Source organism: Pinus tabuliformis, chromosome 2_1 (genome assembly GCF_031772625.1).
Source record: "Pinus tabuliformis cultivar Carrire ecotype Pingquan chromosome 2_1, CPIR1, whole genome shotgun sequence".
In the NCBI taxonomy this organism is placed as follows: Eukaryota; Viridiplantae; Streptophyta; class Pinopsida; order Pinales; family Pinaceae; genus Pinus; species Pinus tabuliformis.
In genome coordinates, this window is record NC_142299.1 from 942,810,508 (window position 1) to 942,836,401 (window position 25,894).

Here is a 25,894-nt window from a genome sequence, read left to right on the forward strand (position 1 = left end):
GTGTTTCTCCCCAGCCCTTCCTTCAAAACAAAAGCTCGTCTACGGCATCTGCAACTTCCAGTCCTATAGTTTAGGTGGTGATAATTTATGACAGGGTGTAACATTGCAACATAAAATTTTCATTCAGCACGTTTCGATGCCTGATATCTCAATTATTACACTCGATATTATGACCTGAATGCCGTACATAGATTAAAGTCAATGGTAATTCTAAGGATACGGAAAACAACATATTTTCATTGCTCAATCAAATAAATAAATATATATATATATATATATATAAAGAGTAAGGTATGTGGGTATGCGTATAACGGGTGGTGGAATATATCTATATTACGGATGGCGGACTAGATTTCATGAAGATATATATATATATATAGGTTGGAAGAAACTGGTCCACTAAAACATATATCTCCTGCGCATTATAATAAGAAGTAACTCGTTCTCTTTTCATGGATTTTCGCTGCCTTGTTTATAAATTTAGGGCGATATGCTAATAAAAACTACCGATGTGTAACTTTATCAATCACGATTTCCTTGTGGCCACGAGCTCTTTAAGATAGGAAACGAATGAGTGGGCGTGTCCAGTATGGCGGACTTGTCGAGATCTTCGAGATATTGACATGAATATAATTATAGCATTCGATTAAGGAGCACCTTTTCGTAAATGTTTTCGGCAACACCCATCCAGGCCAGCCCATTCCGGAAGGGCGTTATTCCCGTAAGAAGCCAACAATCCCAACGGAAACCTCCCCTAGAAAATTATGTTGATAGAAATCTCCTTTGTTCAAAAGGTATTCTAATTCCTAACAAAATGGCGTTTGGCAACATGATAAGGGCAAAAACAATGCCTTCTAGTATGGCCGTACGTTCTTTCAGCTGGATCGGAATTTGATGGGTAAATTGTCCAGGTGATAGGTTTATCAAATATCTCTAAAATATTTTTTAATATATTAATATTTTTTTGTGAAAATGATCAAAAACGAATATTGAAGTGCCTAAACTTACTCTATCTCTCTAACACAAATATTTAAAATGCCATACTCTATCTCTTTTCTAAGGTGTCAATTTTCCTTTTTAAATTAATGTAAATTTTATTTGTTGAAATTATAATTTTTAAATAAATTTAAATTATATAATTTGATTTCAATAATTTATAGATTTTTTAAATATTAATATACATTAAAAAATGGAGAATATTATCTTATAGGAAAATTATACTACTAAATTTAAAAAGAAAATTATATAACTGAATTTCAAAAAAATAAAACTAAACACAAAATGATTAAATCGATTTTCATAACCTTAAATTGATTTTCAGAACACTAAAGGCCAAAATAAGTGTGTGAGGAAAGAATATGCATTTAAATAAGTGTGAGAAAAAAGAATATGTATTTTTTGTTCTTCCATAAGAGTGAAAACAAGAAAACATTTTATTTTCGAATGTGAGGTCTTTAAAGACAACACGGAAAGTTATGCGGATATTCTTGCAACTAGCTCCAGGGATAATCTATTTAGCGAGGGTTTGTAAGGCTTCAGGGGAAAAGAGTTGAATACATCAACCAAATGAAAAAGAAATAAGGTTTATTGTAAAATTTCACAAGAAAAACCAGAGAAATAAGCAATCTATCCCATAGACTATCTTTAGCCTCATATACATTAAAATATATATATTTTTTCTGTAATCCATAATTAACTCCTGTGAAAAAACTACTCATTTTTCCTAAACTAATCTTCAGTTTGGATAACTCATTAATTGTGCTTTCATTCTTTTTCCATAAAAAACCAAGTCAGGTGAGAAATAAGAAGAAAATAATTCTTTTTCCAAAAAAACCAATCCATGTGGGAAATAAGAAGAAAAGAAAAGAAAAAAGGAGTGTATTAACATGTTTATTTTATAACGAAAAAACATAACTTATGTCTTTTGCGTTTCTTATTTTACCTTTTGAAAAGGGACATGTGAAACAAGTTTTCGCCTCTTTTTCAAGGTCCAAACAGAACTGAACAAACCAGGCACAGTTTACAGCCGTACTCGTGAAACTACAAAGCATGAATTTCGTTTCCAAACTCTCTTTGTTTTAATGTATTTCTATTTTATATTATATATAATATTTTTGATCGTGTGGAAAGCAGATACAGATGCTTGCGATGAGGGACTAGGTTCGTTTGACTTACACAGATTCCCCAATATCATCATTTCTAACAAAATGCTGGCAGGAAAAACGAGTGGAGTGAAGTGAAAGCAACTCCCTGTTTCCATCGGGTTTTGCGCGGGCCATCACGACCTACTCCCTGCAATCGACAGTATTTAACCAATCGTCATCGAAACTCGCTGAAATAAAGCCTTCATCTGCAGCTAATTCCATTAGCCCAAGCAATGGGTAATCTCTCTCCACTTTTAAGCCTCTTAGTTTTCTGAATCATGTCATGTGGGATTTCCACTGTTTAGTTCCTGATCGCCCCAAATTTCTATTAAAAACGTTGTCTATAAATCTTCTCTGTCTTTTTGGATTTCTAAGGCTTGGTCCAAACTTTAGCTGAATACTGTAATCTGCAATATTTACAACTAATGGCGTTGGAAACAGCTTTTCCTCATGTCGCAGAGGGCTCTCGTCAACATCCTCATGGTGTAGCTGTATCAGCAGAAAGGCTTTTAGAAGATGTATGGACTCATTTCATTGCACCACGGACTGATCATCCATTACATGATGAGCTGCAACCAGCTGCTTGTAGTAATCATGCGAAAGGAAATTATTTCAATGTCCCAGATCAACAATATCCTGAAATATCCGTGTTGCCTATGAAGGAGAATGATTCAGAGGACATGATACTCTTTCAACTTCTCAACGAGGCCACCGAGATTGGATACTCTGCATCTCAAGAACAGCGTCAGATGGCGATCCCTCGAGAGAGTGAATCAACAGTCTCCACCCATGTAATCTGCAACACTAAGACAACCCGGGCACAAGGTCAACCCGCAGAAAGGTCGACTACAAAGCGGTACAGAGGGGTCCGCCAACGCCCGTGGGGAAAATTCGCAGCGGAAATAAGGGATTCAACGAGGCAAGGGGCCCGAGTGTGGCTGGGGACATTCAACACAGCCGAGGAGGCTGCCATGGCATATGATAAAGCTGCTCTTCTCATTCGCGGAAGTCGGGCCACTTTAAATTTTCCTATAGAGATCGTGACGAAAGATTTGGTGGACACTAATTACCGGTGTTCCTCTAAACTTATATCCACTCGGCAACATCGCGCTAGAATCTCTCAGGATCATATCAAACTCAGAAAGAAAATGGAAGTGCCATCCGTTGACTCTTTAGGAATGGATTTTAACATGTATATTGCAATAGACGACGATGGAATGACTGCCATGTCGCGGAAACGGATGAGGGAAAGTAATAGTGAACACATACAAGAGGTACGCTCGGAAATGGGAAGCCCTCCACCTGAGAAGCTGGAATTACACAATGCCGGGCTCTGCGGACTGATTAACGATGCGATGATGAGTAGTAGTGATGATAATTTACGCTTAGCCGTAGACTCTGTCGTTGTGGAGTTGCAGGACCTTGGGAATGATTACTTAGAAGAGTTGCTTCGTTCTACAACTGACTCTAATGATTTCCTTCGATGTTCTTTGCCTTCTTTCGTTGACATTTTGGAAACATAAATAAATAAAACTCTCGTTCCTGGCTTCCTTCTGCTATTTGTTTGTGCCTGGTACATTTGTACATCCATCGATATACCTAAACTAACTTAATCGTTAGAGAAGAATAATTACCAAGAATAATTTTCCACCATGAATCTCTGATTCTCTTACCCCTAGTGATGTTTTTCTTTTGGGATTGCATTCATTTCATTGATTTTACATTCAGGAAACTATTCAAGAGAATTATCGTATCTAAATAGAATAACATATGATATTCGTACGTTTTAAGGTAACCCATTACGCAAATTTTGGGATGACAGTCAGCATCTAATGAGTTGAAAATTACATTCCTTGCAATAGCCTTCTAATAAAACCCTGATCTCAACGAGCATAACGTGGTAAACGAATAACATCTCAATCATATAAGGAATAAACAATAACCTTGTAAAAAATAGAAGTCGGTTCCTTCTCCACATGTTTAAGATCTTTTAACAGTGTTTTTAAACATATTATTTGGTATGAAGTTGTAACAATGGATGGATATTCTGCTCTGTAGCATGTATTCAGAGAATGGAGTATTTCTTAATGCCCATGATCTCAAACTCATTTTTAGTTGAAACGCATATTTTAAGGTGTTGTTACTATCAACAGTGCTACTAATAAAGTCATTATTCGTGTATTCTATAAATGTATTATTTTTAGAAGTTGTGTATTACAATCTATAATTAATTTTACCTGCTATATATCTTGAAATATAAATCTATAAACATAAATTTAGAAATATAAGTAACTATATGACATAACATCCGGTCTAATTGCAGTAAGGTAAATAAGGTTACCTGCTATCTTCCATCAATTGTTAGTGCTTCATATTGGTTTCTCAATTTTGTTCATGTTGCAATTGGTGTTTCTATTGGTTTGCATTTGTCCATCTTGAACATATTTGTAGCATACCTTTTGTTGAAATATGAAATTTCCTTAAGTAGATTGCTTAACATCAATTTCCCAAAAGTACTTCACAGTCCAAGATTTGTCATCTCAAACTCTCTTTTCATGGAAGTTTTGAAATCATGTAACATTAGATATCAAGTATCTATCATATCATCAACATTATGAAAAACTATGAAAAACTTGTCTTGCTAATTTGATAATAAGGCAAAGTGATCTTGTTGATCTATGTCATCACATTGTTCATAGATTTCCCAAAGCTCGTTGTTTTCTAAATTCCCATCTTGTCTTGCTAATTTGATAATAAGGCAAAGTGATCTTGTTGATCTATGTCATCACATTGTTCATAGGTTTCCCAAAGCTCGTTGTTTTCTAAATTCCCATTGAAGTTATTGGCTCACTACTAGAAGAAGAACTAGTTTCAATCTATTTTTCTTATATTTACATTTATAACCTTGGAAATATTGGTGGATGTACTTCTTGTCTTGAAATTTCCACATGTCCATCTATTTGGTGAAATGGATTTCAATTGTCCATTGTTACCTTTTTTTCCTTCAAGAATTTTACATCTCTTCTCACCAAGAATTTATTGTTGATTAGGTTATAAAGTGTGTAGGCTCCAAATAGTTCATTATAGCCAATGAAGTTGCAATTTTCACTCTTGCTCTCATGTTTTCTATTTATCTCTTTTGGGACATATGCAATGTCAATAGAACCAAAAATTCTAAAGTGAGAGACACTTGACATCACACCACTCCATGCTTTTCGAGGCACTTTATCTTTCACATTATTTGTTGGAGATCTGATTATTATGTAGAATCTTAAGCAAGCAATAACTTGAGCCCAAAAACCATTTGACAGAGTTTTAGCTTTCATCATGCTCCTTGTCATGTTCATGATGGTATAACCTTTATTTTTAGCCACTCCATTCTACTGTGGAGTATATCAGGGGGTGAAATTCCTTTTATATCCCTACTTTCATACTGTCCCCCTCCATACGATATGACCTCTTTGACATATTTGACACTTTGTTTTTCTACTACAATGCTAAATTATTTGGACTTTGTGAATGTTTCAGATTTGTTTTTGAGGATGTATACCCAGAAATTCTTGTAAAATCATTAACAAATATTAGAAACTAAAACATCAATGGACTTATTTTTCATGGGCCCACATAAATCTATGTGGACTAGTTCTAGATGTTTTTCAGCTTTGTTGGAGGTTGTTGGAAAGCTGTATTTTTCATGTTTTTCATGGAAACAACATTAACAAGGGCTGGTTTTTTCATTATATATATATATATATATATATATATATATATATATATATATATATATATATATTCCATTAATATATATATATATATATATATATATATATATATATATATATATATATATATATATTCCATTAACCACTTAATATCTTTGTAAAATACTAACACTGCTAAAAGGTAGGTGACTAATATAAAATGCCACAATGAAGACTCATCTATGTTTCAGACATTTTATACATATGATTGTGACATATTCACACTACTCAAATTGAATGGGAACATTATGTTTTTGGTACTTTAATCCTTTGTAATAAGCTTTTTGCTCGCTTATCTAAAATTATACATGTGGAGTCTTTAAATATAATGTCTTGACCATTTTGACTTAATTTTCCTATACCCATCACTTTATGCCTAGGATTAGGCATGTACAAGACATCAAGAAAGTATTTCTTATTGTAATATTTGGTTAAGATGCACAAAACCTTTACATAATGCCTTGATTGATAATCATCTCCTAAATAATTTAAAATTTAACACGACTATCACTACTAAATAACAATTCTTTATTACCTATCATATGATTGTTGCAACCACTATCTAGCAACCAAAGGTCCTTCTCATTATCTTCTTAGTGATTTGACATGAAATGGACATTGCCTTAAATGTTCGTTCTTCATTGTTTGGAGATGTTAGCTTTAACCTTGTTCAAATGTGATTGTTTATTTTTTATATTTGCTTTCATAGTGACCACACTTTTTGTAGTAGTAACATTGGACTTTGGAATTGTCTTTCTATTTTATGCCTCTTTCACTCTAGTTTTGAGAGATGGAGTAGGCCAATTTCATTGGCTTGACTATTCTAGTGCTTTTATCTCTTATTCTTAATTATTGCCTTTACTTATTTGAACTCTACCTCTAATTTCTCTACCTCCAACTGTTTGACCTCTACCTCTACCTCTACCAATGAATAGTTGAATATTCAAGGCATGATATAAGGATTCATCTTTTAATATGATTGTTGATTCATGGGATAAAAGAGAATTCATAAATACTTCTACTATAAATTAAGATAGGCATTTGGACTCTTCTATGGCAACGAAAACCATTTCAAATTTCTTCGGAAACCTTTTAAGAAATTTTACAATAATTATATGATTTCCAATATTCTCTCAAAGAACCCTAATCTGATTCACAACTCCCATCACTTTGGTCGACAACTAGCCAATTTTCACTTCCTCCTTCATCTTCAAGGTTTCAAACTCTCTCTTTATAGTTTAAAGATCCACTATCTTCACTTTTCTATTAGATTTATATGATAAATCCATGATATTTCTTTGCACTAGATGATCCTATTATCTTAGGGAAAATTGCCTTATTCACTAAAATCAGGATCCAATGCTTCGCCTTGTTCTAGTTTTTCGTCACTTATGCAAGATCATTTCTCTCATAATTAGTCATGGCTTGTAGAGGTGCTTGATAAACCTGTAAGAAGCCTTTATCCACTAGTTTCGAGCATTCATATACTTGTAGGAAGGTTTTCATCCTAAAATATTACAACTCATAGTTATTTCCAACAAGAAATTATCCCTATGTTTGCGCTATATTACTTGTAGAAGCTATTTTTTTTAAATGAAACTTCAATGATAGATTAGAAATGGTGGAAAATAATTTATTTATTTTTAGTCATAGTGATAATGGTAGAGGAAAAAATTATTTGATTATATACTTCGACAATATACTAAAATCCTTCCACTATAGAATATAAGTAAGTTGTAGTTCACCCCTTTAAAATTTTCCATGGAACCATAAAATGAATCATCTTATAGTTAAACAATGTGGATATCATGGAATTGCTGATGAAGGTGAAGGGAACTTTGCATTAAAAAAGGAATTAAATAGCCACTAAACATTACACATTAATAAGAAATCACTAGACAAAATAGGGTCTCGACTAAAATGATATATTTGATGAAGCCTACAACATGTAAGTTTGAAATGAGAGCGTCAAGCATGCAATTAATATCTCCTCAAATTCTTAGTTGTAGCGGGCTATAGCGATTAATTCCATGAAAAATAAAATTGGTGTACAACCTCAACACATTTATCTAGGTGACAAACTTTTGATGCTCTTCTCTCACATGGTTTCAAAGAGTGAAATTCTAGTTAACACCTCAGACTCCAATATTTCTCTTGGAAAATACTCTTTGGAGTATTTTCTAGTTGATCCAAAGTTGATTGGGAACAAATATACCTTTTAGTTTACCTCCCTATTGGCTTCAGTACACTAGCTTCATGAATCAATCTCGTTAGGATCCAAACATGAGGTAGTTTCTAGATTGCAACCAAAAATTGAAAATCTAATCCTAGTTTTTAAATTGTGGTTAGATCCAACTTCACCTAGCTTCACCTACTTGCAACAATTCTTCACTCATGTTTCTCTCTTCCACATTCTATCTACTTTTAACTACCCACTCTCTAATTTATGAAGAGCCTTATGGACATCTTTTGATACCATGTTGAAGTATGAAAGAAAACACTAGAAAAATATTGGGACTAGGTTGTGCTTTTCATCCTTAAGCAGAAATCAATCAAGGTTTAAAATTGTCAGATATTAATAACAAAGCAACTAAAAACTAGTTTTTATATCTAACCAATAATAGAATAGAAAAAGCAACTAACTAATCATTTGAATTAGGTCAATGAGTGAGATTAGATACTCTAACAGATTAGAGGGATATATCATTCAAAGTTTCTAGTGTTATTGTTCCATTGCAACTCTATATTAGTATTAATTATTAATGATCATTAAATGTGGTATATTCATTCTTCCCTATTCATATTGAAATTATCTTCAACTTTTTCTTAGTTTAAAAAGGGAAACATACTAGTTTTAACTTGACCTTGGTACCATGTTCACAAGATATTTATTGAAGCTAAAATGGGTTGGAAAATGGTGATACTTGTTAAAAATAGCAACAGGAAATCCTAATTTAATTTTTCCTTGAATTAAATTAGGAATTAAATCAAAATTATATACTCATAGAAACTTGTAATAGTTAACTAAGTTGGCTCAGTAAATTTGAGTTGGAATTCTATCTAGAGTCATGTAGAGTGGTTCCTAAATTTTAGGGGTCCAGGTTGAGTTCTTTAGAGTTGTAATTAATCAACTCAGTCTAATTTAGTTATAGGAAGTTAAACTAGTTCAAACAATTGGGGGAACTAGTAGGATGTCTAGTAGTGGGGAACAACTTCAATGTAGCTTCACTGCTCCACCAATTAATTGAAGATTCACTCATAAATAACTCATCAATGTTAGCTCAGAGTAAGACCTAGTTGAGATTAGAGTTCAAGGACAATGTACTATCAATTGTATAACTTTCTGAGTTGTACAGATGGTGCATGCAATCAGTAAAAGGATTATGATGGATTGGATAGTTGCAGTGAGGGATTTTTCCAATTAAATAAGGGCTAATTCTCTTAGGAATTGTGCATGTAAGTAGGGGCTTGTTAGGCAACAAAATTGGCTAAGTGTTGGCTTGAGCTAGTTTCTGAAGTAGAGAGATAGATTTTAAGTGTGCAGGAATTGTTCGGGTTGAACAAGAATTGTATTTTCTTCTTAGGTCTTCTAGTTAATGTAATATATATAGTCATGGTTTTGAGCAATTTATTTCCCCAGAAAAATATTGTGTTATGTGTGATTGAAATTCATGTGTTACACAGTTAAATAGCTTAGTCAAGCTATGGTTAAGCCTACCAAATTGTATTGGAAGACAACCAAACATGTGTTACAATACCTTAGAGGCATCACTCAGTTTGGTATTTGGTACAGACGGACAAAGGGAATGAAGCTTCAAGGCTTCACCGATGCAAATTGGGTAGGGAGTCCATCCGACAGGAAGAGCACATCACCAGGGATCTTCAATATTGGGCCAGAAGTTGTTTCTTGGTACAACAGGAAACAGAGATCAGTTGCACTCAGTTCAACAAAAGAAGAGTACTGTTGGAAATAATACAGAGAGGGGGGGGGGTGAATCAGTATTATAAAATCAATAAAACCTTTTCATCTCCATACTTAGATACATATACACTACTTCATTTAAGTGAACCCGCGTGTATACGCTACTGTGTCTAATGCAACTAGCATATATCCAGAATACTTATGATTCAGTTAATCCATTAAATGATGATCTTTAGTTAGTGCATCAGAACTTCATTAACCACATGAACAGTAAGCAGGTGCAGAAAAACAAAACAGAACATCACACATAAGGAGCACACATGAACACAATGATATAAGGTGGAAACCCAATGTGGGTGAAAACCACTTGCTGCAATTCGTCTCTATCTTCCTTTAATAAGAAACTTCTTTTTACAATAGTAATGGTGCAGTCTTATACTAGTATGCAGGCTTCTACCTGCAGAAGGCTACAACCTTCTTAGCTCTTGTACTAGTCGATCCATTTACTAGTACGTAGGTGCTGACCTACTGAAGGCTCCAACCTTCACTCATTTTCCAGCTGCTCCTGGAAGGGAGCTACAACCCCCTGACTCTTGTACTGGCCGATATGTTTACCAGTATGTAGGCGTCGGCCGCCTACTGAACTCTACGATCTTCCAAGGACCACGTTTCATACATTTTCATACTCGATCGATAAAACAATCACCATTGTAATACAATCATCAACTACACCTACATCATCAATCTCTGAATTACCCAATACTGAAACCCTGTCAACAACACAGTCACTAGAACATAGAACAGACAACATAACTCTGCAACAGCAACCAGATCCAATTGCAACTTCAAACATCATACTTCATACTGTATACGGTACTCGGATGAACCCAACTTGCGTGTATACGCGCTTTTACCAAAGACAGCTCGCGTACAATTCTGCAAATTCTGACTTATAACTTTGCAGCTATTTCAGACATCAAAACATAACATTTACTGAATAAATATGCGTCAATAATTCAGATCTAGTATATCCATAATCAAACCATATAATCATAAACATTCCAAGCCTTAATATCCTGATCCATCATCCATCATCATCTGCATAGGTGCATCCTTGATTCAGATCAAGCTAAGCATCACAAACCCATAACCAACATACTAGATCTCACACTTAATCAGATATTCTGATCCGGATTTAAGCAGGAACGCAATAGATTACAGAGATAACCATAAATACAGAGATGCGATAACCATAAAAACAGAGATGCAGCGGAAATAATACTTCATTTCATTAATGGAGAATACTGAAATATGCTTACAAATAGAAATAACCCAGCTAGGGCGATGGTAGCTTATCTCTGAGAAGAGATGTGTCGGCTACATGCCTCTGAACTATTTCGAATTGTGTTACAATGAGGCTCGAGGGCCTATTTATTGTTGAGAAACAATGGAAAACCCTTCACATTCCAAAACCTAACCCTAGAAGATGAAACGCCAAATTGTGGGCCCCGTTTTTGGGTAAGTTGGTACATCAACTTCCCGGGGTCGCGAATTGGTCGTACTATCTCCGTTTGACGCGCATGATAGCCCGTTGGAAAGATCTCTCCGAGGACTACAACGAAAAAGATGATTTTTATCAAAAAAATCGCTAGCGGTGGATTTCCCAAAAAACGTCGTTTAGGGCCTCAAAACGGCTCCGGAAGTTTAGGACCCGAAAAACTGCTAAAAATAGCAAACTATGCTATAATTAAGGAAACTGAAAAACTGAAAGAGACAGTTGTGGGGGTCAAAATGGGATAGGTGGGTGGCCACCAACATCCACCTGGATCATTCATCCCCCCTTAGGAAGCAATGGTCCCCATTGCGTTGAGTTCCTCCCTGAGATGAGGAAGCTTCTGCTGAGCTGGGTCTCTAGTGAGATGTTCTACAATCTCTGATGTGTCCAGAAATGGTGGGGAGCATGGTCGGCGACGGTCCACATTGAACACTTGGTGCAAGCGAAGGAATGGAGGAACACTGTGCTTCAAAGCATTGTTTCTCGTAGCCTTGTTACTGGTGTAAGGACCATGTCAAAGTGGTCTGAGTTTCTGATGGATTCTGGTAAGGCGCTCCCTCTACAAATGTAACCAAACTTTGTCGTCCACCTAAAACTTGTGTGGTACCCCTCCGGGTAAGGAGAAGTTGTTCCTGTGTTCTGTCACGACTGTATCCCTCTGTTGCTGCTGCTGTGTGGAGGAACCCTTCGCAGGGGTCATGGATGTAGCAATGATCTTCCCCTTACTTTGGGAGCGAACCAGACAGAAAATAAATTTCCTAGTCTGTGAGATGAGCTTGCTGCCTTTCTTAGCAGTAATCAAAGAGGTGGCAGTAGGTGGGGCTACCTCCGGTATCCTGTATAATGAATTATCCAAAGAAATGATGACAGCGCGAGGCCTTGACTCATACACAGCATGTCGCCTCCACAAGTATGGCTGGCCTAATAGTACATCACAAACATCCAGAGGTGTAACATCACACAATACCTCGTCTGTGAAGGGCTTGATGCTATAGGGAAGGCGGCACTACTTGCGAACTTTGAGATCTCGTCCTTCGTGAAGCCAACCAATACTGTACGACTGAGGGTGTGGTGTAGTTGGTAGGCCCAACCGCTTCACGACCTCTGCTGAAATGAGGTTCTTTTGGCTGCCACTGTCGACAATGAATTGCACCGGCGAACCCTTCACCCACATCTGTGAGTGGAAAAGACGTTCCCCCTCCTCTGGATCTTCGGGCTCATTTTTCTGGATCTTGGCAGTAGCAACAGTGGCGCTGGGATCCGCATCAATGATCTGCTTCCCTTTGTCATTCCCCTTGTCGGGTTCTGACTCAAAGTTGGAACATGCATCTGATTCGGAAGCCTTCAGCTCGGCCACCAGCGACTGCTTGGTCCGACACTCACTTGTGTTATGAGTGGGACTCTTGTGGAACTCACACCACTTTCCTGTGTCCTTCTTCGGCTTCGTGGTGTTGTTCTTTTTTGACGGGTTGTCTTGGGTCACCCTGCCTTGGCTTTGTCCTTTGGGCTTTGGATTTGCAGATCCAAAGTCTCGCATCTTCTGTTTGAACTTTTGCTCGATTTTGACAGCGTATCGGTATGCTGTGCCGAGTGAGGATATGTTCAAGAACTCCATCTCTTCCTGGATGTATCTGTGTAGGCAGCCGTGGTATTTGAGTACCAGATACAGCTCAGAATCTTTGATACCCAATTGTGTGCGAAGGGTATGAAAAATTTTTGTGAACTCTGGCACATCTTGGTCTCGTCCCTGCCGTAGGGTGGTCCATTTGATGTATTTGTCCTCATAGCTTTTGACAGGGTAGTACTGCTCCTTGATGGCATCCCGGAAGTCATTCCAAGTGGGTGCGGCTGAAAACAATGAGCCTGTACTTTCATCCTTCTGTTCGCAGTAGGTTTCCCACCAGTCCTTGACGTGGGGGGTTGCTTTGAGAAGAGCGAAAACAATCTTTTCTCGACTTGAAAATTCATGAACAGAAAAATACCCATCTAGCAGATTTAACCATTTATCTACGGCATCCGCGTCTATTTGACCCTCGAATATGGGGATTTCAAAATTAACTTGTACCTTAAACGGTGTGGCATTTCCAGAGTAGCTGTTGGAAGTCGATGTGTCGCCTCTGGGTAGCCGCTGAAGGATCTGCGCAAAGCTATCCAACATCGCGTTCCTTTGCCGCTCGAGGGCTTCTTCGAGCAAGATTCTGATAGGATCTCCTGCCCCCTCGTCTTTCTTCTCATCCGCCATGGGAGGTCGTCGAGATTTGCGAGGCTGGTCTTGCAAAGGTTTGACCAATTCAAGCCCTAACTCCTTATATCCCGACCTCGTTGGGGACATGCAAAGAAAAACAGAGAAAAAGCAGACCGCTCTGATACCACTGATCCGGATTTAAGCAGGAACGCAATAGATTACAGAGATAACTATAAATACAGAGATGCGATAACCATAAAAACAGAGATGCGGCGGACATAATACTTCATTTCATTAATGGAGAATATTGAAATATGCTTACAAATAGAAATAACCCAGCTAGGGCGATGGTAGCTTATCTCTGAGAAGAGATGTGTCGGCTACATGCCTCTAAACTGTTTTGAACTGTGTTACAATGAGGCTCGAGGGCCTATTTATTGTTGAGAAATAATGGAAAACCCTTCACATTCCAAAACCTAACCCTAGAAGATGAAACGCCAAATTGTGGGCCCCGTTTTTGGGTAAGTTGGTACATCAACTTCCCGGGGTCGCAAATTGGTCGTACTATCTCTGTTTGACGCGCATGATAGCCCGTTGGAAAGATCTCTCCGAGGACTACGACAAAAAAGACAATTTTTATCAAAAAAATCGCTAGAGGTGGATTTCCCAAAAAACGTCGTTTAGGGCCTCAAAACGGCTCCGGAAGTTTAGGACCCGAAAAACTGCTAAAAATAGCAAACTATGCTATAATTAAGGAAACTGAAAAACTGAAAGAGACAGTTGTGGGGGTCCAAATGGGATAGGTGGGTGGCCACCAACATCCACCTGGATCATATTCATCACCTTCTCACTTCCCCCTTGGCCTAATGATCTTCTCCTTATATAGGTTTAGGCTTCTCTCGATACCATGGCCCAAAACCATGTTAAACCAATACCATGGACCCAATACCTGGGGTCAACACTCCGGACCAAATACCACGGAGCAATACTTAGTTTTCCAACATGTACGTGCCTTTACTTCTGTGAACTTGCGTGTGTACGTATACGCGCCTTTTGCTCTGCTCACCCGCGTGTATACGCACTTTCATCAAGTCTAACCTGTGTATACCTTTCTTTTGACCTACTGCACTAGATCTGTCATCTGATTAAGTTGCCATCACCTGTATCATACCTCTGAGTGAGTTGCCATCAAGGAAAACACCTGTATCATAATGCCAACAATCTCCCCCTTTGGACTTGATGGCAACCACTACACCAAGTCACTCTCCCCCTTTGACATCAAGGGCAAAGGGAGGACCAAGATATTCTCTTCTTTGATATACATTTTGTTGTCCATACTCCCCCTGAGTACATGCTGAAGTTTCTGATTGAGATCCCCCTTTGTATATGCCAAGATGTATTAATCCGTCCATGCTCCCCCTAAGCACATGCATGGTCTGCAAAAGAATAACATAACTCTATACATACATCAATCTCCCAATCAAGTGGGAATACACCATTTTTGACTCATCCACCCAACCAAGTGGGGATATATCAAATGTTTATACATGACTCCTTACATCATCCATCCCATGCATAGTGGGGTAACAAAATAAATCATCTGACTCAAAAAGACCAAGGACCTAAACAAGACCATGATAGTTATCAGAAGCTATCATACACCTTATGATCTACATTATAAGTATCTAGCATCCAGACCTGTAACCTACAATCCATTCTTTTGGTCAAGAAAGATATGTCAATAAGCATCATCACCAAAGACTTCTAACCATAATGCCAATAATGCATTATTTGAAGTATATGCTCCCCCTGAACCTGTGCCATGCCATCATCAAAATAGTGACTGAACCATATCAGACTTCTGTACTGTTGCTTTTCTTCAGAACATCATATACGTGACTGTGCAGCATATAACTCGCGTATATACGCGACTTGTCTTCATGAAACCTGCGTATGAGATTTAGAACACTGATGTTCCACACTTCCAGCTTCCTCTGAATCTGTCATGTCTGTGTACTCTTCTATGCCACATATTTCTGGCTGTACTTCCTTTCTCTTCCATATCTTCAACTGTGACGATGTTTTCTTCTTTTGGTTTGGTGTCCACAATCTTCTCCTGCATTCTTTCGCTATATGTCCAGGCTTGTTGCATGCATAACATCTTACATGTTTCATATTCCTCCTAAAACAGTCAATGGCTTTGTGACCAAACATATTGCAAGCAAAACAATATCCCTTAAAATACTTGGAACGTGATGATCTTTCTGTTTGATGGTCTTGAACCATTCTACTTCTGCATCTGGCTGCAACATGTCCAAGATTATGACATACATAACATTCAACATTATTCATTGGAGGAAATAATCGTCTATCACTTCCAAAGTTAGGAGCAAAAGATTTTCTTTGAGGAATTCCTTTCCTTGGCTGTTGATGGGGTTGCCTTCTCATCTCCTTGTTGATCATTTTTGATTTCTCATTAGAGTTCGTTGCCTTGCCTTGTGAGCTAAATTCACCTTTAGCAGTTTCATAAAAACCAAGACTAGTTTTGATAGCAGGCGACCCTTTGACTACTAAGAATATCATCCAAAATCTTAGTACTATTTTGAAATCGTAATAGTTTATCCTTTTCTTCTATTTTACCTTTCAAGATATTTACCTCAACTTGATGTTGTTCTTCCTTTTCAAGACATTTCTTCTTCAAAATTTCTTCAAACTTTCTTCCTTCTTCCACTTGTTGCCTTAGTTTGAGAATCTCCTTTTCTTTTTCTTCATTCAGCTCCTGCAGCATTTGATGAACTCTGAAGGCATATTCCAGCTGAGCTTTTAAGCTTATAACTTCTTCTTTGACGGCACTTTCCCTTTTGATAAGTAGATCTTGTTGATCTATGATTTTATCTGATACTTCATCTGCTTGTTCAGCTTCACTCTGGGGTGATTTAGAATTTGGATCCTTGCTTCCACTTACCGGCAGGCTATCATTGTTCCTTTGAGCTGTCTTCTTCTTTTGACGCGCTTTCTTTCCCATTGTTCTACGGATCTCCTTCAAGCGATCAAGCTTCTACCAAAGGACCTGCTCTGATTCCAATTGTTGGAAATAATACTGAGAGGGGGGGGGGGGTGAATCAATATTATAAAATCAATAAAAAATTTTCATCTCCATACTTAGATACATATACGCTACTTCATTTAAGTGAACCCGCATGTATACGCTACTGTTTCTAATGCAAGTAGCGTATATCCAAAATACTTATGATTCAGTTAATGCATTAAATGTTGATCTTTAGTTAGTGCATCAGAACTTCATTAACCACATGAATAGTAAGCAGGTGTAGTAAAACAGAATAGAACATCACACATAAGGAGAAACATGAACACAATGATATAAGGTGGAAACCTAATGTGGGTGAAAACCACCTGCTGTAATTCGTCTCTATCTTCCTTTAATAAGAAACTTCTTTTTACAATAGTACTGGTGCAGTCTTATACCAGTACACAAGCTTCTACCTGCAGAAGGCTACAACCTTCTTAGCTCTTGTACTAGCCTATCTATTTACTAGTACATAGGTGCCAGCCTACTGAAGGCTCCAACCTTCACTCGTTTTCCAGCTGCTCCTGGAAGGGAGCTACAACCCCCTGGCTCTTGTACTAGCTGATATGTTTACTAGTACGTAGGCGCCGACCTACTGAACTCTACGATCTTCCAGGGACCATGTTTCATACATTTTCATACTGGATCCATAAAACAATCACCATTGCAATACAATCATCAACTACACCTGCATCATCCATCTTTGAATCACCCAATACTGAAACCCTGTCAACAACACAATCACCAGAACATAGAACAGACAACATAACTCTACAACAACAACCATATCCAATTGTAACTTCAAATATCATACTTCATACTGTATACGCTACTCGGATGAACCCAACCTGCGTGTATACGCGCTTTTACCAAAGACAACCTGCGTACAGATCTGCAAATTCTAACTTATAACTTTGCAGCTATTTCAGACATTAGAACATAACATTTATAGAATAAACACGTGCCAATAATTCAGATCTAGTATATCCATAATCAAACCATATAATCATAAACATTCCAAGCCTTAATATCTTGATCCATCATCCATCATCATCCGCATAGGTGCATCCTTGATTCAGATCAAGCTAAGCATCACAAACCCATAACCAGCATACTAGATCTCACACTTAATCAGATATTCATCACCTTCTCACTTCCCGCTTGGCCTAATGATCTTCTCCTTATATAGGGTTAGGCTTCTCTCAATACCATGGCCCAAAACCATGTTGAATCAATACCTTGGACCCAATACCTGGGGTCAACACTTCGGACCAAATACCATGGACCAATACCATGGACCAAAACTTATTTTTCCAACATGTATGTGCCTTTACTTCTGTGAACTTGTGTGTGTATGTATACACGCCTTTTGCTCTGCTCACCCGCGTGTATACGCACTTTCATCAAGTATAACCTGGGTATGCCTTTCTTTTGACCTACTGCACTAGATCTGTCATATGATTAAGTTGCCATCACCTATATCATACCTTGGAGTGAGTTTCCATCAAGGAAAACACCTGTATCATAATGCCAACAATCTCCCCCTTTGGACTTGATGGCAACCACTACACCAAGTCACTCTCCCCCTTTGACATCAAGGGCAAAGGGCGGACCAAGATATTCTCTTCTTTGATATACATTCTGCTGTCCATACTCCCCCTGAGTACATGCTCAAGTTTCTGATTGAGCTCCCCCTTTGTATATGCCAAGATGTACTAATCCGTCCATGCTCCCCCTGAGCACATGCAAGGTCTGCAAAAGCATAACATAACTCTATACATACATCAATCTCCCAATCAAGTGGGAATACACCATTTTTGACTCATCCACCCAACCAAGTGGGGATATATCAAATTTTTATACATGACTCATTACATCATCCATCCCATGCATAGTGGGGTAACAAAATACATCATATGACTCACAAAGACCAAGGACCTAAACAAGACCATGACAGTTATCAGCAGCTATCATACACCATATGATCTACATTATAAGCATCTAGCATCCAGACCTGTAACCTGCAATCCATTCTTTTGGTCAAGCAAGATATGTCAATAAGCATCATCACCAAAGACTTCTAACCATAATGCCAATAATGCATTATTTGAAGTATATGCTCCCCCTGAACCTGTGCCATGCAATCATAAAAATAGTGACTGAACCATATCAGACTTCTGTACTACTGCTTTTCTTCAGAACATCATATACACGACTATGCAACATATAACTCGCGTATATACACGACTTGTCTTCATGAAACCTACGTATGAGATTTAGAACACTTATGTTCCACACTTCTAGCTTCCTCTGAATCTATCATGTTTGTGTACTCTGCTATGCCACATCTTTCTGTCTGTACTTCCTTTTTCTTCCATATCTTCAACTGTGATGATGTTTTCTTCTTTTGGTTTGGTGTCCATAATCTTCTCCTGCATTCTTTCACTATATGTCCAGGCTTTTTGCATGCATAACATCTTACATGTTTCATATTCCTCCTAAAACCGTCAATGGCTTTGTGACCAAACATATTGCAAGCAAAACCATATCCCTTAAAATACCTAGAACATGATGATCTTTCTGTTTGATGGTCTTGAACCATTCTACTTCTGCATCTGGCTGCAACATGTCCAAGATTATGACATACATAACATTCAACATTATTCATTGGAGGAAATAATCGTCTATCACTTCCAAAGTTAGGAGCAAAAGATTTTCTTTGAGGAATTCCTTTCCTTGGTTGTTGATGGGGTTGCCTTCTCATCTCCTTGTTGATCATTTTTGATTTCTCATTAGAGTTCCTTGCCTTGCCTTGTGAGCTAAATTCACCTTTAGCGGTTTCATAAAAACCAAGACTAGTTTTGATAGCAGGCGGCCTTTGACTACTAAGAATATCATCCAAAATCTTAGTACTATTTTGAAATCGTAATAGTTTATCCTTTTCTTCTATTTTACCTTTCAAGATATTTACCTCAACTTGATGTTGTTCTTCCTTTTCAAGACATTTCTTCTTCAAAATTTCTTCAGACTTTCTTCCTTCTTCCACTTGTTGCCTTAGTTTGAGAATCTCCTTTTCTTTTTCTTCATTCAGCTCCTACAACATTTGACGAACTCTGAAGGCATATTCCAGCTAAGCTTTTAAGCTGATAACTTCTTCTTTGAGGGAACTTTCCCTTTTGCTAGGTAGATCTTGTTGATTTATGATTTTATCTGATACTTCATTTGCTTGTTCAGCTTCACTTTGGGGTGATTCAGAATTTGGATCCTTGCTTCCACTTATCAGCTGGCTGTCATTGTTCCTTTGAGCTGTCTTCTTCTTTTGACGCGCTTTCTTTCCCATTGTTCTACGAATCTCCTTCAAGCGATCAAGCTTCTACGAAAGGACCTGCTCTGATTCCAATTGTTGGAAATAATACTGAGAGGGGGGGGGGGGTGAATCAGTATTATAAAATCAATAAAAAAATTTCATCTCCATACTTAGATACATATACAGTACTTCATTTAAGTGAACCGGCGTGTATACGCTACTGTGTCTAATGCAACTAGCGTATATCTAGAATACTTATGATTCAGTTAATCCATTAAATGTTGATCTTTAGTTAGTGCATCAGAACTTCATTAACCACATGAACTGTAAGCAGGTGCAGTAAAATAGAACAGAACATCACACATAAGGAGCACACATGAACACAATGATATAAGGTGGAAACCCAATGTGGGTGAAAACCACCTGCCGCAATTCGTCTCTATCTTCCTTTAATAAGAAACTTCTTTTTACAATAGTACTGTTGCAGTCTTATACCAGTACACAGGCTTCTACCTGCAGAAGGCTACAACCTTCTTAGCTCTTGTACTAGCCGATCCATTTACTTGTACGTAGGCGCCAGCATATTGAAGGCTCCAACCTTCACTCGTTTTCCAGCTGCTCCTGGAAGGGAGCTACTACCCCCTGGATCTTGTACTGGCCGATATGTTTACCAGTACGTAGGCACCAACCTACTGAACTCTACGATCTTCCAGGGACCACGTTTCATACATTTTCATACTAGATCCATAAAACAATCACCATTGCAATACAATCATCAACTACACCTGCATCATCAATCTCTGAATCACCCAATACTGAAACCCTGTCAACAACACAGTCACGAGAACATAGAACAGACAACATAACTCTGCAACAACAACCATATCCAACTGCAACTTCAAATATCATACTTCATACTGTATATACTACTCGGATGAACCCAACCTGCGTGTATACGTGCTTTTACCAAAGACAACCCGTGTACAAATCTGCAAATTCTAACTTATAACTTTGCAGCTATTTTAGACACCAGAACATAACATTTACAGAATAAACATGCGTTAATAATTCAGATCTATTCTATCCATAATCAAACCATATAATCATAAACATTCCAAGCCTTAATATCCTGATCCATCATCCATCATCATCCGCATAGGTGCATCCTTGATTCAGATCAAGCTACGCATCACAAACCCATAACCAGCATACTAGATCTCACACTTAATCAGATATTCATCACCTTCTGACTTCCCCCTTGGCCTAATGATCTTCTCCTTATAAAGGTTTAGGCTTCTCTCAATACCATGGCCCAAAACCATGTTGAACCAATACCTTGGACCCAATACTTGGGGTTAACACTCCAGACCAAATACCATGGACCAATACCATGGACCAAATACCACGGACCAAAACTTAGTTTTCCAACATGTACGTGCCTTTACTTCTGTGAAATTGCGTGAGTCCGTATATGCGCCTTTTGCTCTGTTCACCCGTGTGTATACACACTTTCATCAAGTCTAACCTACATATACCTTTCTTTTGACCTACTGCACTAGATCTGTCATCTGATTAAGTTGCCATCACCTGTATCATACCTATGAGTGAGTTGCCATCAAGGACAACACTTGTACCATAATTCCAACAAGTACATGGCTGCTAGTCAAGTAGCTTGTGAGGCTATTTGGATGAGGAATATTCTTGTTGGTTTGTTTGGTCAACAAATGGATCCAACAATTATTTACTGTGACCATCAGACTTGTATCAAACTCTCTTAGAATCCATTTTTTCATGATCAATCCAATCCTATTGATATCTGGTATCATCATATTCGAGATTGTGTGCAAAGGAGAATCATGTTGCTGGAGTACATTCCCACTGAGGAGTGGGATGCAGATATTTTGGAAAAGGCCTTGTCAAGATGAAAATTCGAGTTTCATAGAGGCAAGATCAAGGTAGCAAATAATCCCTTTCTTGTTGAGAGGGAGTGTTAAAATAATAACAAGAAATCATAATTTAATTAGTCCTTGAATTAAATTGAAATTCTATTCTCATAGCAACTTGTAATAATTAACTAAGTTAATTTGACTTGGTTGGCTCAGTAAATTTGAGTTTTATGTCAATCTAGAGCCATGTAGAGTGATTCCAAAATTTTAGGTGTCAAGGTTCAGTTCTTTTTAGTTGTAATTAATAAACTCAATATAATTGAGTTATAGTTAGTTAAATTAGTTCAAACAGTTGGAGGAACTAGTAGGAGGTCTAGTAGTGGGGAGTAGCTTCAGTGTAGTTTAACTGCTCCACCAGTTAACTACATATTCACTCATAAATAACTCATGCATGTCAGTTCAAAGGAAGACCCAGTTTAAATTAGAGTTCAGGGAAAATGTACTATCAGTTGTATAATTTTCAGAGTTGTATAGATGGTGCATTCAATTAGTAGAAGGCCTATGATGGATTGCAGAATTATGGCGAGGGATTTTCCAAATTAAATATGGGCTAATTCTCTCAGGAATTGTTCAAGGAAGTAGGGGACTGGTAGGTAGTAGTGGTTAAGTGTTGGATTGAGCTGGTTTGTGAAGTATATAGATAGATTGTACTTGTTCAAGAATTGTTTAGGTTGAACACGCATTGTATCTTCTTCTCAGATCTTATGATTAATGCAATATAGGTAGTCAGGGTTTTGAGCAGTTACTTTCACCAATTTTTTTTGTGTTATGTGTGATTGAAATTTTTCCTTTTCTGCTTAGTGTTTTCATTGATGAATTTTTTGTTTCCACTGATGAGTAGAGTAGATTAAAGTATTTTGTTTTAGCATATTACAAAAGCAATGAAGAAATTTTTATATTATAAGCATATTATATTCATTCTTCCCAATTCATATTGAAATTATCTTCACCTTTTTCTTAGTTTAAAAGGGGAAACATACTAGTTTTGACTTGACCTTGGGATCATGTTCACTAGAGTTTTATTGAAGCCAAAATGGTTTGGAAAAGGGTGATACTTAACATGTGTGGGGTGTTTGTTGTGTTGGAAATTGTAACTATTTTTGGTGGTCATAATTGTCATGTGTCTCATGTATGATTCAATTCTTATGTATATATCAAAAGAAGAAAGAAAATGATGAAGGAAAATTTAATTATGAAGCATGGATTTCATGCTTAAGTCATTTTACAATTAGGTGAAGCCTCCATTGTAGGCTCCTAGGGTTTACATAAGTCAAAGAGTCATGGTCACATTGTAAGATACTTTTTTGGGCACTTGTATTAAAGAGAGACATTTTATTTTGTATTTTAGAAGTGTCTAGATTCTCCAATAAATTAAGTTGGCCAATAAGGTAAGATTCAACCTTATGTAGGCTTTAAAGCCACATATAAAGGCTATATAAAGACACCATTTCAACCTCTTTAGCAAGACAAGTAAATCACATAAGTCTGAGTTTGGGTCTGCAGCTAGGAGGAGGTGCAAAGGTGGAAAAGGAAGCCCTTTAAGGCATGTGAAGGAGGAGAGTTATGTTCTATATGTAGTACCTAGGGTTACCTCAGTTCTCAGGTTAAGGAGGTACTACAACTCATTCCTTTGGAGAGTCATAATTTCAATGTCCTTAGAGAACTAATGGAGGAATTCTGGCTAATTGATTGGCAGAGAAAAGGTCTAGGTTTTGATCTTGGAAGTCTCCTTGATTTGATTATGTAAGAAGAAGTTCTTGTAGTTTTTCCACTTTGGAGGGGTTTTTCCCTGGCTTGGAGCCTATTTCTGGTGTCTCTTTATTATGGTTGTGATATGTATTATTTTGGAATTTATTTCATTATAAAAATAAGCATAGTAAACAAAGAATAAGAACTAAATATCACATATAAATGTCATGCATGGAAAATGGAATAATAAATTTCCCTAATCTTTAATTTTTCCAACATGTTATCAAAGCTAAGGACAATGAAACAAGGTAGCTAGAAGATCACAATTTGAAAGGAATAAGGGATTATTTATTCTAGTGTTGAAGGCTATACTTCTATAAGGAAAACGAAGCTACAAAAGGAACATGTTTCTAGGCACATACATAAGTCTACACCTCTACAATTAGGCCGTAGATCTAGGATTATAGACCTAAATTCTTAGAGGAGTAGATAAGCCTTATGTTAGAGATATGAAAGGATAGATCAATAGTCTAAACAAGGCAGATTTCCTTGTGGTTGAAATAAAAGTTTTGGTCATAAAAGTTTAAGGTATGAAATAATCTAGGAGATCCGCAAATTTTGTCCATGTTTTGGTGTATGCCATATTTGTTCATAGGGCTGCAGAGAGGTGTTGCTACTACAACGTATGAGAGGTGGAGTTGAGAAGGCATAGAGGCCTATAAATGGCCTCCTAACCCTACCGCTACCATCTCAAGGAACAACACAGTTCAATCAACCCTTTCTCCATGTGTATTGGGCTATTGTGTAGCGTTGGTATGGGAAGAATGCTTATGATATGATATGAGTGTTGTAGAGATCCTTGTGGAGGTGCCCAAGACCTAAAAAAAAACCTTGGATGTCTGAGAAATAACATCAAAAATAAGCGGCCTGATTGGATAAGGATACACAATGTTTAGAGTAGTGATTTAGCACTATCGATGTGCCCTAACTAGATGTGTAGATGCACTAAGATCGAAGACGAGGAGACAACATCAGTGAGTGGAAGCTGTCATCTTGTTAATGACTAGATGAGAGGTCATCTAAGATAAAAACATAAGTTCTATAACATAGAATAAATAGTTATTCTAGCCATCAAGAAGAAAACATCTAGTGGAGAATTTATGCCAACTTATGTCGAAAGTTTCTATGCTTGTTCTAAAAGGCATATAGAATGAGGTGTAAATCCCTAGATTGAGTTATCTACTCTAGGAAGTAGTTAAAATGTAAGGGATATAAGTCAAATGAATGGAAATAAATCTTCCTCAAGAAAAATTGATAATTGTGCTAAAAGGACCAAGGCTGGAGAAGCATATATTGGTGTTAAAACCAAGCTTAAAAGATCTGTAGTAATGAAAAACAACAAGTCACCTTATTGTGAGCATATTGTTTTGGAGATATCCTTGGGAAGATCATGAATTCAATAAAAGGAGTAATACCTTAGGAGGAAGACTTTGAATTTGGCTTCTTTGGAAGATTATGACATCTAAATTTTAGTTGACCAAGGCATGAGGTTTGTACAAATTTTTGTTTTTCTTACATTTCAATATATAAAGGGTTCAATTTAGGGTTTTGCAGCATGCTTTGTAAATCTAAGGTTTAGGGTTTGTATATTTTCAAAATTTTTGGTATCCAGGGAATAAAAACCCTAGATGGGCTAGAAAGACCTAACAAGAATCCCTAACACAAATCTAATTCGTTCCCTCATAGAAACACTTGCTTTCTCATCTAGGTTTTCTAAGAAGTATCTAGGACATAGTAAACCATATTGAGGAAGGAATTGGACATCTCCTAGGAGGTGACATAAAAAACCCTAGAGTTGACCTTGCAATAAAAAAGTCATAGTATTTAGGGTTTGTGTCTAAGAACCCTCAAAATGTACCCTATAAGGATACTATGGAACCCCTAGGTTGACTAAATTGTCATCATGATCTTATGCTTGTAATTTTCTTGGGTTTACTTGTCAAGAAATGTTGCATGTGAATAATGAAAGAAGAAAAATGGGAAGGATGGATAAGCAATGTAGTCCTTACACTTGGTAATGATAACCATGATGAAAGGAGGGAACTAGAACTCTAAGAACCCTATTGAAAATTTCATGTAATAAAAGTTAATAAAGGAAAATAAGACCACGGTCCAGGGACACCTATTCCAAGTTGAATGTTGGGAAAAGATATCATAGTAGGCATCATTGGATGTGTGTTTTGGCTAAGAAAAATTGGAAAAGGATAAGGCAAAGGAATTAAATGGAAAAAAGGCAT

The 25,894-nt window shown here is 37.2% G+C and overlaps 1 protein-coding gene across 1 annotated transcript in view; it reads right to left on the reverse strand.

Moving 5' to 3' along the window:
- Window positions 1–10,679: 10,679 nt before the first annotated feature.
- The window catches only part of LOC149203746 (uncharacterized), a 127,454-nt gene continuing 112,239 nt past the window's right edge, over window positions 10,680–25,894 (reverse strand). The window contains exon 3 of the mRNA XM_089401968.1: window positions 10,680–10,791. Coding sequence (XP_089258094.1) covers window positions 10,680–10,791 — 112 coding nt within the window. The remainder of the gene's footprint in view (window positions 10,792–25,894) is intronic.